At 39.2% G+C, this 11,726-nt stretch overlaps 2 protein-coding genes across 4 annotated transcripts; one reads left to right on the top strand and one right to left on the bottom strand.

Annotated features, from left to right (window-relative positions):
- Positions 1 to 61: 61 nt before the first annotated feature.
- Positions 62 to 2,776, bottom strand: Ssl1 (general transcription factor IIH subunit 2 Ssl1). Its single transcript, XM_043416198.1, has 7 exons — positions 2,463 to 2,776; positions 2,074 to 2,275; positions 1,843 to 1,971; positions 1,513 to 1,686; positions 1,056 to 1,312; positions 619 to 865; positions 62 to 437 (listed from the first exon to the last, which is right to left on the bottom strand). Exons 1-7 carry the CDS (start codon positions 2,519 to 2,521, stop codon positions 300 to 302), a joined length of 1,206 nt encoding a protein of 401 aa, XP_043272133.1. The 5' UTR covers positions 2,522 to 2,776; the 3' UTR covers positions 62 to 299.
- Positions 2,777 to 3,353: 577 nt separating this feature from the next.
- On the top strand, positions 3,354 to 11,698 carry Chro (chromator). 3 transcript variants are annotated; one of them, XM_043416183.1, is made up of 10 exons: positions 3,354 to 3,492; positions 4,483 to 4,576; positions 4,965 to 5,107; positions 5,333 to 5,576; positions 5,809 to 5,978; positions 6,105 to 6,244; positions 6,346 to 6,561; positions 6,704 to 6,786; positions 6,943 to 9,480; positions 9,894 to 11,698. In XM_043416183.1, the coding sequence occupies exons 2-10, from the start codon at positions 4,519 to 4,521 to the stop codon at positions 9,989 to 9,991; spliced, it is 3,690 nt and encodes a 1,229-aa protein (XP_043272118.1). In that variant the 5' UTR covers positions 3,354 to 3,492; positions 4,483 to 4,518; the 3' UTR covers positions 9,992 to 11,698. The 3 variants fall into 3 exon arrangements, with proteins under 3 accessions (XP_043272118.1, XP_043272119.1, XP_043272117.1); XM_043416184.1 differs by lacking the exon at positions 3,354 to 3,492 and adding an exon at positions 3,532 to 4,129 and having other exon boundaries at positions 6,707 to 6,786; XM_043416182.1 differs by lacking the exon at positions 3,354 to 3,492 and adding an exon at positions 3,533 to 4,129.
- Positions 11,699 to 11,726: the final 28 nt, after the last annotated feature.

The following is an 11,726-nucleotide window of genomic DNA, read 5'->3' as shown; positions in this document are numbered from 1 at the left end:
ATTAGTTGGCTATTCGTAACGATTATTTAACTTTGCACTCATTGGGTGAAATGCTGAATAGTAAATATAGAAAATGTTTTATTATATACAATTATATACAACGAATCGATGTATTTTACATGAGGTAAATATCGTGGTAGTTGTGTGAAAATCATTCACAATTTTCTTATTATGAAAGAGATAGAAAAATTTATTGGAAGAATAATTTATAGAAAAATAAAGCTACCTTGAAGAATGGGGCTTCATTGTACTAATGGGAAATGAATCAGTCGATCCAATAGTTTATCCTGCTTTATATTTCATGTCGTGGGAAATTCACCTGGTTTTAGAAAACTCGCCGGATTCGTGGCGCATCCGGGACACGTGTGAAGAGAGTCGTGAATAAATATTTCGCAATCGAGGCAAAACGTTTGGGTGCATTTGTTACACACGTACACCTGGGAATAAGAAAATCCATTAGAGCTGAAAGCAATTTACAGAGAGAACGAAGTCGATGTTGCGTGAGATCGTTATGGAAAAATTGAATGAGTTCCCATTCTGTAACATCGGTTAACTGTTTGATTGACCGTTTCAAATGACCAGTTCGAATAAATTAGAAAATCATTTAAAATGCCTTACTTTTTTTTCGACTGTCATATCCTTTTGGCAGCCGTAGCAACAGGTGACCTGCCCGGTATTTTGATCTTCACGAAAATGCTCGACTGGGAATAAATAATGATACGATCTGGTCAAGTGCGGAGCCGAGACGAGAGTCAAACCGCATGCTCGACATTCAACTGGAAGTTCACAGTGTTTGCTCAAACATTGGGGACACAGATATCCGGCGCTCGTCAATTTTGAAGAGTCGTCGACGCTGTCAGCGTGACTGTAAAAACATTTAACGAGTTCTCAATGGATGCTCAGATTCTTTTTTTATCTGAGATCAAAAATGACAGTTTTTTTTTATCAATATTGTGCCAATGAGAATCAACAGAAATTTAACAAAATTAAACTCGTTATGAAAAGCTGTGTAAATATTGTGCAAATTCTTGCAACAACCGTAATCGCATATTTACCACATGCAGACGCTCATTGTCGTTTCGGCTGCGGTCGTTTGAAGAGAATGATGAGGAAATCCCATTTTTACGAGAGCGGCGTCCAACCTCGTAGCCGCTGGTGGGGGATCTATATGAGCTTGTAATTGCTCTTTAAAATGTTTGTCATCCAACGCAACACCGTGGTCACCTCCTGTTGCTGTGGCTAATCGTTTGCTCACATGCAATTCCGCTGCCAAACCTATCACGCTACATCTCACACCGTCGGTCTTCAAATTCTGTATGAAAAAGTTTTCTTTACTTCCTGATGTCATGGAAATATTTTTTCATCAATTTATACAGTTTACGGCGCAAGATAAATTTCTTCTCAATAGAAATATGAGTTGTTTTACAATTTATTGAAAATCATCAGACCGAAAGTTCTTCTCAACCGACTCAAAACACTCGAACTTTTTTCAACAAAGCAAGGAAATTTCACCTGTATAGTTTCGTTTATATCCCCAGGATCGCACGTTGTGAGAGAGCCCATAATAATCAAAATCTCTCTGCTCGAATGAGCTGGAAGTACACGTAAGGATTTTAGAGCAAGTTCCAGTGAATTCTGAAGACTGGGCTCTCCAGTTAAGGTGGTATGCAGTAAACTTTTTATTTCCTAGAAAACAGGGTGTAAATAACATTGGGTTGAGCATCACCGACTGACAGGTAATTCAATAAAATGTAAAATTTAGAAATTCCAAATTTTGGAAATCAATACAAAATGAAACATCAAAAAGCAGAAAAACAATTTGAAATATTTGATATGGCTAACCTGCCCATGTTTCTTTGAGTTTCCAGATAAATCACTGACTTTTTCTGCTCTCTTATTTCTAGTCAATATTATCCCAAGTTGACTTATTGGATTTTGATAGAAAAATTCTTCTATGAAGTCTTCTAAGAGCTGAAAAACAAATTGTTTCCTCAATTAAGTAAAATTGTTGTTCTAAGAAAAGCAACTTCTTAATTTTTGTAATAACAGCTGTATTTATGATAGTTTTTGTACTTTGATTGTGCACATTAGACGTGTTGGTTTTAAATCTTGATTGGACATGGATTCTGAAGCATCGAGGATAATATAAAGGTGTCTCATCATTCCTAATCGTGCACCACCAACTTTTTCTAACTGGCGTTTTCTCTTTGCCTTGTGAATTATATCTGCTACAGATCCATCCAACATTCCATGATCGTCTTCTTTTATCGCTTCCCTGGAGTGTCATACATTATATTAAATTACATCAAAAATAGTAGTAATGAAATTATTACAAAAAACGAAGATGATAACTATGAAAACGATTTATATTTATCCTACATGTTTCTCGAATCAAACACATTTGCAACGATATTGTTGTAAATGTCATAGCAAATAAATGTAATAAAAACATAGCCTCTCACCATGTTTTTTCGTAACCGGTCTCCCATCGATATTCTTTTCCACCTTCATCGTCTGCCATTTTTATCCTTAGATATTTGTTAATGAAATTCTAATCTTAAAATTCACAATCCTTAAATTAAATCAAAACAAATGATTTCTAATCCAGATTCTTCAAAGTTGAAATGAAACTTTGAAACTGACAATGGATAATATGAATAAATAACCTCTTTTGCTATTAGCGCAAATTACTGCTCTACGAGCCCTACGACAACCTACGACTACGTGAACGACGATGATGATTAGATATACATATACCCGATATACCCCCTTAAGAAAATTGAGAACATCAGCCTGTCCAACCTCCTGAAAATTATTACCCAAATTAAAATAACACCCTTCCGACGACGCTTCCTCGGTGACGGAGGATCGGGGGGGGTGGGGGGGAGGGGGAAAACAAAAAGATTGTGTTACATTGAGAATTTCTTATTAATTTGTATTTCTGTACGAAGGATCGGTCAGAGTATCTAAAAATATTTGGTACTTCGTACCAATGATTATAACACGATAACGAGCTGTTAAATTCATTTTTACCAAATGCACCGGCAGTTTCCGGAGAAGGTGGAGTCACGCGGGAAGTTCGAACCCAGACGAACGAGCTTCCCAAGAATCTTCAAAAACTAAATGAAAAGATAGAAATCAGTTTCAATTGAATGATAAATTAAGAAGAAACTATGCATTGAGGAGAATTAGAAATGAATGGATCAATAAATAGAAATGAGCAATGAAATAAAAGGTTACACTATCTCCCGCCAAAAAAAAACGTTGTACAGGGTTGCCGTAGTGTCGCCGTGGCGAGTGTTGGTGGCGCTACTGTCGACAGGACGCCGCGCCGCGTTATCCGCTCTGTTTTCATTCCTCCCGTGTGTCTGTATTGGCGAAATAAAATTTTACACATATCCTCTCTCTCTCCCGGTTCTCCTGTGAGAAAATCTTCGCAAAAGTTTCCGACAGGCCGGACATTCTCGGCCCTATTAAACATATATTCGTCCAGTAAGTTTTGCAACAATCGAGCGCCGAAAATTCTGCGACATTATCCACGCTGCGAAGAATCTTCTCTCGTTCTTTTTGTCATACTTTTGCTCAAATATTACGGAACTTCAGGATTGCTTGTGTGTGCGTGTATATGTTTGTGCGTGAGTGTACAAGGAGTATGGAGAAAAGAACCAAATAAAAAAAAAAAATAAGAGAAAAAACAGGAAGTGCACGGTGTTTGCGACTTTGCGAATGGGCCGCGCGATGTAGGCTCGTTTTTTTCCTTTTCTTTTTGGTTCGTGGTAGAGAGCCATCTTGACGACGAGAATATACGGCTTGTACTCTCCATCGTGCGGCGCGACATATAGACCCTAGATCTAGTTGGGAGACAAAAAAAAGGATAAAAAGAGTTGAGAAAAAGATAGTTTTCTCGACGCGGAAGACATACAAGGAACGATAAATAAGGCGGCAATGGAAATGTTTCGGTTTAAGCGCGTTATTGAACATTTTATAGACATATCGTGAATTTTGGGTAAAAAACGGAAAAAGAGAGAGCAGAAAAAAAACAATCGACGCGCTTCGGTCATTCCGCGACGATATAGTTGCGAAACTACGAAAAACCGACGCTTTCCTCCCGGTTTTCACCCACGCAACAGTGAGAATTCGTTATTTTTCCGTGTTTTATTTCTGATACTCGAATTGTTCCATTAAGCCATATTTTCGCGTAACTTTTTTTCATTTTGGCAATGTACGCTACTGCTTTTTATTGCCAATCACCTGTACAGCGTGTTTCAGACTTATCGCGCGGTTTTTTTGTCGAGAATATATGAAATTTGGACAATATAACATTTCGTTAACGCTGTCACTACTATAATTTCACTTAATCTTTTTAAACCCCTATGTGATGAAATGAAGACTCAATAGCGCAGAGAAATATATTTTTGCCTCTGTTACTTTGTTCTTTGCAAAAAAAACACTCATAATTTTTTGTCCTCTTTTTTTCTACAGCCGAATTGACTAAAATTTTGAAACATTGCGGCCACAATGGAAGCCGACGATGGCCCGTCTACGGCCATCAACAATAATCCAGCCACAATAAGAGGTAATCTGATGAAATTTTTCAAGTTACCAATTCCTCTTAAATTCTTCAAAGCAACATTGTTGCATATGGAAGTGTATAGCATTACTTGGAAAAGCTTCCGATGATTGAGACTTTCGTAGTCGCTGCATTACATTCTTTGTATTCCTACAGAAAATTTGATGACAAGAATATTCATTGTAATAATTATTTAATGAAGGAAGTTCACTACAATGTTTCCATTACTAATTTTTTACCATTTTTTTTTAATTTCTGATAGTTCATAATTTTATGGTGCAAATTATTGCTCTGGATTACAAATAGACTCCGTTCACGACATTGCTAGAATCGTTGTGAAATCTTTGCCACGACTAGTAGGCAAATTTATGAACTTTTTTCTCTTTTTTTAAAGCTGCTCAAGAAGAAATGGGTAGACTGGATATTCTGGTTTGTGGAAAATGCCATTCGGTATTCCACTTTGTCGAAGCATTTCAGGAGCATCGCAACAGAGAAGGGGCCTGCTCTGAAGTGTCACATTTCCGTGAAAATGCGAATGTAAGATGATTTATGAAAGGATCAAATATTTATAATACCTCAGTCAAAGATACAATCAAAAACTATAAATGCATTTTCTTAGAAATATTTACTTTCTTATTTCTTAGAAATAAAAGCATTCATTGTGAATTTGGTGATGCGAAACAAATCCAAAAATATATATCTAAGATTACGACAGTACGTGTTAAATCTATTTGTTAATTTTTTATCTCTCCAATTGAGCAGCACGAACAGAAGGCACAAGTATGGGCCTTTCTGTTGTGGAAAGACTTACAGATACAGCTTGAAGGGGGTGACAAAGATTCAGCGAATTCTTGGAAGCTTTATCAAAAATGGTGTAAAATGGACGTCCACATTAGAGATGCCTGGGTCACTGCTGGCAGAACAATACAAACATTCAGCAAAATAAGCAACACAAAAATGCATGACAGTCCTCGTCCTCAGGCACAGATGAATTCAACTAATGAAGGTGAAATTTGGATTTTGAAAATCTTCACTTGCTACAATTAATTACGTCAAGGTTCAAAGTGTAGTAATTGGAATGACAGAAATAATTATAAAAAAATCTGAGTTCAACTTGATCTAACAATTTGAAGATGCGAATTCATGATGTGAATCGACATTTAATAATCGGATTCGCCATTCGTAGAATCATTGAACGAAACGATTGAATATTCATGATGTGCTTTTATCATTTTCAGGTGGAAAAATAATTGTTCGCAAAGTAATAAGAAATGGGCAACCCGAAGAGGCTAAAAATGAGTCAAGAAAAGAACCCTTGAAACCAACAGAATTGAAGAATCTAAAAACTGGAGAAAATGCTGGAGAGCTCAAGGACAAAGTCAGAGCGAAGCCCACAATTAGGCCGAAGGTGAACGAGTTTAAAAAAAGCTTCGAAATATTAAGCAAATTTTTATTTAAAAAATTAACAAGATATCCAAAACGCAGGGAAAATTTTGTGGTGCACCAAATAACGACTGATTTTCTTTTCTCAAAGGTAAAACCGGGCAAGGTTGCTGGACAAGACGATGGCGAACCCAGCGACACAGAATATGTCGTAGAAAAAATTTTGGCCAAGCGATACAACACGAAAAAACGATGTTCCGAATATTTATTGAAATGGGAGGGTTTCAGCTAGTAAGAACTTGCATTTTTTAAAAATATTTTTTCTCGAGTATAATCTTACTGTTTATATCAGTTATAAAAATCCTGATTTACTGACAAACTTTTCCTTCCAGTGAGCACAACACATGGGAACCGGCCGAAACAGTTGGGACATGCAAATTTTTGCTCGAGGAGTTTGAGAGGAATCTCGCCAAACAAAAAGAAATAAAAGCTCAACAACAGGCGCAACAAAATGCAAAGGCAGCTGTAGCAGCACGTAACATTGTTTCCAAGACGCTCCTCAAAACTGAAACTAGCAAAGCCGGTCCAAGCTCAGCGGCTCAAACGACGTGCGTAATTTGTATTCCATTTATTCGAAATATAGATTCATTTAAAGTAAATCATTTTGGAACAATAAGTTCAACGAATAGAATTTTGTTTGCCGTGGCATGTAATTAGCATGAAAAGAAAAAAAAATGGTTTATTTCGCAGAAGGCCGATGCGCTCGAGCAAGTCAAAGGCACTGGATCAAGTGAAGCAGTGGTGTGGCTCGATGAAGGACGAAGATCACGATGGTAAGATCGAAATTATCATTGAAAACACGCAAAAATTGATCTTCCCTTGTAAAAAAAAAAAAAAATTGAGACAAAGTTTTGTTAAGTTGTAAAAACAACGTAATAGTGGAAAAATATTGGAAAATCGCTCTAAGGAAAAACAACTTTTCTCACCAGTTTTGGGCAAACGACGCATGGAATTTTCGGAGAGTGATTCAGAGGATGCGGGAAGCAGTGCACCGAAGAGAGTAAAGGGTGAGACTGGCAGTGACGATGATTGGACAGCCGAATCGGAGGAGGATCGAATAATGGGCCGCAGTGACGTAATACAGAGGGCCTTCAATCGTGCGAACGTGCAGTCGAATGGTTCGAACCGAGTAGTTTCAGGCGGAGGAGATTTGGCGTCGTCATTGGGACTTCAATCGCCGGAGGCTCCAAAAATGGGTCAAAGTCCAGTTCTGGTAGCAAATGCGAAAGGTGTGGTAAAGGTGGATCCGAAGCAGATGCCGAATTTGACATCGGGAGTTTACGTAATGTCACGAAAAGATGGTATAATAAAATTGGATTCATCGCCTGGTGCGAAACTGGCGGTCAAAGGAGCGACATCGGCGAGTCCTCAGGGTGTATTGATGGTCCAAAACCGAACGGACACAATTAATACCGTTGTAAGGAAGCAAATATTGGCGACGTCACAAGCAAATTCAATAACGCCTGTCAAAGTCGTACAAAAACCCGATGGAAGTCAAGTCGTAACACAAATGAAGGTCGTAACGAAGAATGTGACAAAAGCACCAACCGCCCAGTCGAGAGGCGGTCTCGTGATGCAACAAAAACCGGAGCCTATTAAAATTCAACCTAAACCGGATGTTAATCAACAGATACAACAAATTCACGTGGTTACGGCTGTTCCGGCTCCTGGAGTTGGTATATCACCGAGGCTTCAGACAAGCACGACAACGACGATACGTCCGAACACTGGAGCGATTCAACGTAACCAAGATGCTTCACGCGGCTTATTATCCAGGCCGGCACTCAGAGGTGCGACACCAACGAGTGTGTTGGGAATGGGTGCGACACGTACAATGGTCCGAGCCACGACTCCGAAGGGACCTCAAGCCGCGACGACCCCACTAGTGAGGCAGACACTGACAAAACGTGTTTCCGGAAGCCCTCAGGGAGAGAGAACAACACTAACGAGTCCTCAGGCTTCTGCCCCTCCGCAGATACGTCCCAAAGTCACTGTACTAACCGCTCAATCTGCGTTGAGCCAGAAACCCGTGACGAGTCCAATAGTGCCGAAACAATCACCGAAGAATCAAGCAGGCAAGCCTCAGTCGCTACTCTCACCGCAACAAAAGTTATTGATGGCTAAGAGAAAAGCGCAAGAAGCAGTGGGTCTTGTTAAATCAGGAAATCGTGGTCTTTTGGCTGGTGCGAGAGCCGCACAAGCGCGTGGAGGTCGAGGAAAACCTTTGACGAGTACCGGTCAACCAGGAACACCAACGAGCCTCGCTGCGGCTGCGTTGAACCAAGGAAACAACACTAATAAGCCAAAAGAAAGCAAATTAGTCGAGGGAGATAGTTTACACATGGAATTTCACGAGGTTGGCTCGGAAGAGAGTAGCAACAGTGACGCTGAGCCGGACATTCCACCCCAAGAAGTCGATAACGTCGTTAACAAACAACCAGAAAGTCCACCCAGACCTTTCACCCTGTGTCCGTTGACGGGGCGCATTATCGGACCCGATGGAGAACCTATGGAAACACAAGCAGAACCGGAAGTCGCGGCACAAACTCCGAGCACAACAACGAGCATCATTGACACGAGTCAAGCCTCTATCACAACTACGGTCGCTCCGTCATTACAGGAAAAAGAGGCCACGAACTCAACGAACGTCGATACAAATGCCGAGCTCGTTTTACCCTCTCTCGATGCGCTCACGGATGCAGCTGGTATAATGAGGGTCGAAATGAGCCCCGGTGGCACAACCGGTACCATTGTACAGAGCAACGAAGCGACACCTATGAATCTAGACGCGGTCGCAGTTTCCACCACAGAATTGCCGTGTCTAGACGACAGCGAACCTTGCGAAACGAATAACCCAATTATTGCGACTAACGAGAACGTTTCCCTGGCGGAAACGACCGCAACCAGCACCGAAACCACAGCTTCGAGCATCGTCACGAGCGCCAATCTTCCCGGAAACGTCGATAAACCTCAGGAACAACCGATGGAAACAACAACGACGACTCCCACCGCCGTTCAACCCCCTACTAATCCCGAAGAGGAGAAATTCGATCAAGAAAGAAGAAACGCCGCTGAATCAGAAGCTTCGAATCTCGTTACAATCACCGGTGAAGACGGCGTAGTTTATCAAGTCGCTGGCCACGCGGAGGATGGACAAACGCTTCTCGTTACTCGCAGCGGAGACGGCGAACAATCCTGCGTTTACGTCACCACCGAACAACAAAACGATGACGGCTCTGTTCTCACTCTCGATCACGCTGTCGCCGAAGCTGTCGCTCAATTGATCCCCGATCAAGTCAATCTTGCTCCACAATTTTACGTCAAAGAAGCTGAGACTGAAAACAACGAGAATCAAATGGTCATGTCCATTATGGATGGCAGCTCTGGCAATGTCGCCACTCAAGAGGATCCTGATGGCCAAGCACAAGTCGTCGCGCAAGTCGTTCAGGCTGATGAACCGACTCCAGGTTAGTTTATTTTATCAATGCTCATACGACTTTTATAAAGTTCCACATTTTTATTAACCCAAATTTCCGTTATGTTTTTTTTTTTTTAAATTTCATCGTTTTTTTATATTTAGAATCTGAAACTATATGAAAAATTTAAACGCGAATTTCGCTGGTTACTCTCGGAAAATCACAAAAGTTTACGGTCGTAAAATACATTTTGCAAATTTTGTCTCATTGCCTTCATTTATTCTTACAAAAGTGGACAAGCTCTGGTTAATCCACGATCCATCAACGATTCCACGTTTAACTTATTATAGCGTTTTCTTATTGCATAATGTTGAAATCACTTAGTGCATTGTATTTCATTGCAAAAAATAATGTTACCTAAATCTCATTCATGAATCCGTTCCTGTGCGAATAAATCATTTCAGGTGGTACAAGAAGAGTCGTGCTGTTGTTACCGGACGGAAATTTGATGATGACTGAGGTCGACGAGGAGCAATACGCGGCCCTGGAGTTAGACAAGTGAAAAATGAACGAGAACAAGACATTTGAGGAAGAAGTAGAAGACGAAGAAGAAGAAGAAGAAGAAGAATTGAGCAAGACAATTCCTGCTGCGTGAAAATCTTCGAAAAAACGGATCTACGCGAAAATAATAATGCATTAAGGAGATAAAAAGTAAAGAAATACATGAACGAGTCGTACGAAGCAGGGATGTCGAGGAATGTACATATGTAAGTGTTAACTTCGTACGACGTAGAGACCGATAACTGTCGGGTCAAATTCGGTGATTTTTTTCACCGTATTAAAGCCCCAAGAACTAAAAACGTAGATGTGACACTGAATAAGAAAAAAACAACAACAAGAGACAAAAATCTATGCTCTAGATTGAAGAACAAAAATTTAACAGGAGAAAAGATTTAAAAAAAAAAACAAAATAAAACGATAAGTTACGTGTTTTAGAACTTTGTCTCAATGTTTAACACACACACACACACACACCCGCTGATATATTTTTATTCTTACATTTAATTAAATATATCGATAACGATGCGTAAGCACAGTTATAGAATAATCAATCATACTCTTAATAACAGGACCGAAAACAATAAATGAAAAAAAAAAAAAAAAAAAAAAAAAACATCCACACGATCTATATTCGCTCGGGAGTAATGAAGAAGAAAAACAAACGAAATTATATATAAATATATATATATATGCATATATATATATATATTGTATTTTCACGATCCATTACACGATCGGGGGCTTCAAAATTTTTGTTAAACTGTGTCTACCATATAAAGACAGATTTCGAATTTCCCGTGAAGGGAAATTCACGGCGCAAGCTTATGCTTTTCTTGCAGTCGTTTGAAGAAAAAAAAGAAAATCCGGAAACATTAATACGATCTCCGAGAAAGAAGGTTATCAAGCGAAAGAAATATAAAAATACTGTGTGAAAATCGGTATGAAACCAATTTGTTATACACGAATCGGGAAAGCCCTTGATTTTCTTATGATCTTTATATTGCTTTTTTTTTTCATTCTTTTTTGACGAAAGTCTCTCTTCCACTACATCTTACTCTTGATGATGTTCACCGCGAAAAAAATGTGCCTATTTTTACGAAGGATAAACAATTGTCCTGAGTTTAAGGGCTCGCTCGAAATTGCGCATAAAAAAAACTGAGCATTCGCTTGAAATTTCGCATCTTACTGTGTTATTTTTTTTCAACAATCCTGAAAATTGATTCTTGGGCTATTAATCGCGAAGCCTCACATGTGTAAACAAAGAAGAAAAAAAACCCCTTATCGTGTCCATGGTCGACGATATGGAAATTCTAGTATTTTAATTACACACGTTAGTTCTTCTGTAAATAACATTGTCACCTTAATCTCCTTTATACTATTACGAGGAAACAAAATAATAATAACGATGATGATTGTTTTCGAATAAACAATATGCATGAGATGAAACAAAGAAAAAGAAAAAATGGCAGTAAAGTTTTTGGTTACGGAAGAAATTGACAGCGATGAAATGGATATTTCCATGGAAAATGACAAACCCAAACGGGCCAGTGTCGAATATTTGGTTCATGAGATTTTTCGAGATTTCTTTTTATCGGGAAATGGAGATTCACCGTTTTCTGGAACCAAGGGACATTCGCACACCGAGGTAATCCAATTATTCTGGAAATATTGGGTGTTGAGGTTGAATAAATTGAAGTTTAAACAGAAAGTGTTACACGTGTTTTCTTCAAACTGAA

Source organism: Venturia canescens, chromosome 4, assembly GCF_019457755.1.
Source record: "Venturia canescens isolate UGA chromosome 4, ASM1945775v1, whole genome shotgun sequence".
Classification (NCBI taxonomy): Eukaryota; Metazoa; Arthropoda; class Insecta; order Hymenoptera; family Ichneumonidae; genus Venturia; species Venturia canescens.
The sequence above is the reverse complement of the archived record's forward strand: the minus strand, read 5'-3'. Positions and strand labels throughout refer to the sequence as shown.